Genomic DNA, 3,608 nt, shown 5'->3' with positions numbered 1-3,608 from the left:
ACTGTGTCAATCTTTGAGTGTATTCTCTTTTTTTACTTTCAGGTTTTTTTTTTTTTTTTTTTTTACCTGCTCTGTGAAAATAGACCCAGGCCCTTTGAATGGTCTTTGTCTTCCAGCAAACTTTTGCCAGGAGGGGGCGCTAGAGAAATGCTGCCGGAGTAAGAAAAATGTAGCTTACTAATCATGTTTTCTCAATTGGCTGCAGAGCCATGCTTCTAGAGTGCCTGGGCTCCATGGCTTTCCTGAGTTGGTACTGATACAGAGAGCCTCAGGAGACAGCTCTCTACATCCCAGAGGTCATGTTTCTGGCAAGTTCCAGAGGGGATATTTTCAACAAATTCTACTACCATGGCGGCACAGAAAGTTCGCTGTCATCTGAGGGGTAACAGCCGTTTCCTTTCATCCAGGAACCCTCTTCCTAGGGTTAGTACTTCTCCTTATATCTGAGGTCTCTAGAGCCTACCTGTCTTTAGAGCTGTCTTCTCACCAACTAAACCCTTGCACCACCAGCAGCCACCATGACTTAAATCCAGGCAGCTGGGCATGTAAGCTGCCACCTAAAGGCAGGAAATAAAAGTGAAGTTTCTAATTCTACTAGAAGGCAGAGCAGAGAGGGAACAGTGTGTCAGGAGAAAATACAGAGGCAGTGGTTTTAAGCAACTTGCCAGCAGACATAGGAAGAACAGGTGGTCCAGACAAAGGGACTGTGTGCAGTGGTAGTGAAGGAAGGTAGCAACTTAAGAGCAGGGACATAAATGTCACCAGGATACCCGCTGGTCCCCTTAACTTGTCTGATCCCTAAGAATGTACCAAATGAGATTTGTGCTCTTCAGGACCCCTGCTTCTCTTGTACAACATCCATGGAAAGCAGCATTCTCCACTGGGACCCTCAGAAGTACCAGAGCTGTGACTCTGTGATAGCCAGAGGTGGTGGTAGCACTTCACACCAAGTGCTGTCTATGGCCACTGCTCCATGTAGATCAGAATATGACACAAACACTTGGATATTTGAATAATTGCATTTATTTCCATTTTTTGGTTGTTGTTCTAAAAATGAGTTCTCACCTTGCCAGATAAGTTTATAAATAATGGGTGCTATAAGTATTTAGAAGAATAAATAGCAGAGTTAGAGTCATTAGGCCACTTTAACAGCACAACTTCTGTTGGGAGAAGGGTCTGGGATGCAGAAAACACTGACATCTTCTACATATTTAGTTGGTTAATTCTGCCTTCAAAACTTCCACTGAGATCGAGGTTCTTTGGCCCAGCAAAGACAGAACTGTGCATGGGGGAGTTATGGGGGGGGGAAGGATGAGGGCCACTCTGATTGTTCTGGGTCACAGAAAACAGCAGTCTGAAGCATATGACCTGATCACTCCCAAAGTAAGCCTCTAGTATTAGAGGATGTGCATTTTAAGACACAGTATCTGATGCCCCACATTATGGAGTTGGGAACTGGCAGATGTTAAGACTGGCTTTGGAAAGTGATGGATTTCAGTCCCAGAAGTTTGATGAAAAAATATTCCTCAGAGATCTAAGAATACTTGAGTAGATTGGACTTTCTGCTTGGGTCATAATGGTAGGGAGGGGACACCACAAGTAAGAGACAAAACTCAGAAGTCAAAAAATGAAGAGGACTAAGCCTAGCAGGTTACATGGAATTGATTTCTCCACAAGACTGTTGACCTATTTCCTTGAGGATTACTCTTTCTGTTTGTTTGGGTCAGTCACTCAAGAAGTGTTATTTTTCCTTATATAAAAAAATCAAAAGCAAAATAAGTATTTTCTTGTCATGAAGATAATGGTAAGTTTAATAGCTTATCCAGTGTTTGAAGTCTTCTCAGGTCCAGGAAGTGGTCCGCAGGGCAGTCTGGGGTCAGACTGCATTCCTTTGAAGAAGCTGGTCCAGTAATTGCTGGAGAAGCAGGGAAACAAAGATGTCAAGTCCACGTTCACATCTGCGTGCCACACACGTCACACCTGCTGGCGTGAAACCATTACCTTTTTGAAGACTTCTGCACGAAGTCTGTTACTCTGTAAGATCACCCTTTTCTTTTGTTCTTCTTTTTTCTTTTTAACTTCCGGCAAGTTATTATAGATTCTGAAACAGATGCAGAGAACATTTTGAATGGTAGCAGGCTGCGCGTGCCTGCGGTGGAGCGCGTCCTGTCGTGTCAGCAGGCGCCCACATTTCAGAGGAAGAGCCCTGCATGGGGGCTCTCTCTGCATTGTGAGATGCTGACATGAAGGGCTTCCCTGATGTCCCCAGAACACAGCTGTGTGGCAGCGAATGGCATAGATCTGAACGCTTCCAGTGCCAGGACGACAGGCAAGCTGGAGAGGAGAGGTATTTACGTGGAAGATATTTGCCTTGTTCCTCTCCTCTCAGTCATAATTACTTACTTGCAAATGAAGGTATTCTGAACTAACTACTTTGCCATTCTGAGTATAAACATGCCACAAAATTCCTTTTCTTGACACATAATTTTTGGCTTTTGGGGACTTAGAAAAGGAGTAGCAGATATGGAAGTAGCAGGAATTATGCCAGAACAAAGCATACAGAAATATGTGTTTCCTCTTAACCTATTGCATTTCTAATTAAGCTCTTTCCAGATACATGGCAGGCATAAGGACAATGTCCTTGTCCTGATGCAAAATTAGGAACTTCCAACTTACAAGCAGAGTCCAAGAGACTCTTCTTCTTGATATTTCTTTCCTCTTTCCAAATGGAAACTGTTTATATGTTGATGCAAACCAGGACTGCTTGAAGCCACCGATTTCTGCAGCAGACCCTGCAGCCTCAGCCCGCTACACACATGGCGCTCAGCTAAAAAAATCTCCTTTTCATTTTCTCTCATGTTTGAAAGCCAGACGAAATCTATTTAAGATGTTCCACCATCAAAATCATATGTGCAATGTATAAAGATAATGGTGAAAATATCAGCAGGTAATGTGTCGGCTATCAGGCAGCAGGCTAATCTTTTGACCTGAACTCATTCACTCCTCCCAATCACTGGAAAAGCCACACAGCATTCCACTGATAAATGAAGACGTGCTAGAGTTCGAGTCCCAGCAAGATCAGGCATGAGGATAAAGCCCTGTGGCTGGCTAACGGCAGGCTGACACTTGAACCTCAATCTGCTCGATTCTCACTGTGCCACTGTCAGCTGGCTCTGGGCACCAGCTCATGGGGTCCTTGAGCTGGACAGTATGTGACACACTGTGCCCATCAACACACACACTGAATGAGTACACGAATAGATGTACTTGGGAGGCTTCCGAGTGCCAAAGCTGTAAAGGAATCCCTAGGAAAGGAAGTTGTCTCAAGCACCATGGAAGAAAGTCCTTAAAATTCCTAACTCCTCTTTCTGAAATTGGCCATCAGAATTAACTGTGGAATTTCAAATAAGAACTCCTAGGTCCCAGCTCTGTCTGTCCTCATTTGGTGGTAATACTACTACTAATAATAATGATAATAATAATAATAATAATCATCATCATCATCTGCATCTTCTGATACATAAAGAAAAGCTAGGGAGCCAGGGAGATGACTCAGTAGAATAAGTGCTTCCTTGGCAAGTGCAAAGGTCTGAGTTCAATCCCCAGTT

General features: G+C 43.7%; 1 protein-coding gene across 4 annotated transcripts in view; it reads right to left on the bottom strand.

The window, feature by feature from the left end:
* Positions 1 to 1,025: 1,025 nt before the first annotated feature.
* CUNH10orf90 (chromosome unknown C10orf90 homolog) overlaps positions 1,026 to 3,608 on the bottom strand; it is a 244,330-nt gene continuing 241,747 nt past the window's right edge. For all 4 annotated transcript variants that reach the window (XM_023709093.1, XM_023709095.1, XM_023709094.1 and 1 more), the window contains 2 exons: positions 2,002 to 2,101; positions 1,026 to 1,915 (listed from right to left, as the gene is read on the bottom strand). In XM_023709093.1, the coding sequence (XP_023564861.1) occupies positions 1,877 to 1,915; positions 2,002 to 2,101 (139 nt within the window). In that variant the 3' untranslated portion in view covers positions 1,026 to 1,876. The remainder of the gene's footprint in view (positions 1,916 to 2,001; positions 2,102 to 3,608) is intronic.

The sequence above is a fragment of the Octodon degus genome, unplaced genomic scaffold (assembly GCF_000260255.1).
Source record: "Octodon degus isolate 3935 unplaced genomic scaffold, OctDeg1.0 scaffold00010, whole genome shotgun sequence".
In the NCBI taxonomy this organism is placed as follows: Eukaryota; Metazoa; Chordata; class Mammalia; order Rodentia; family Octodontidae; genus Octodon; species Octodon degus.
Note: the sequence above shows the minus strand (reverse complement) of the source record. Positions and strands in the feature narration are given on the sequence as shown.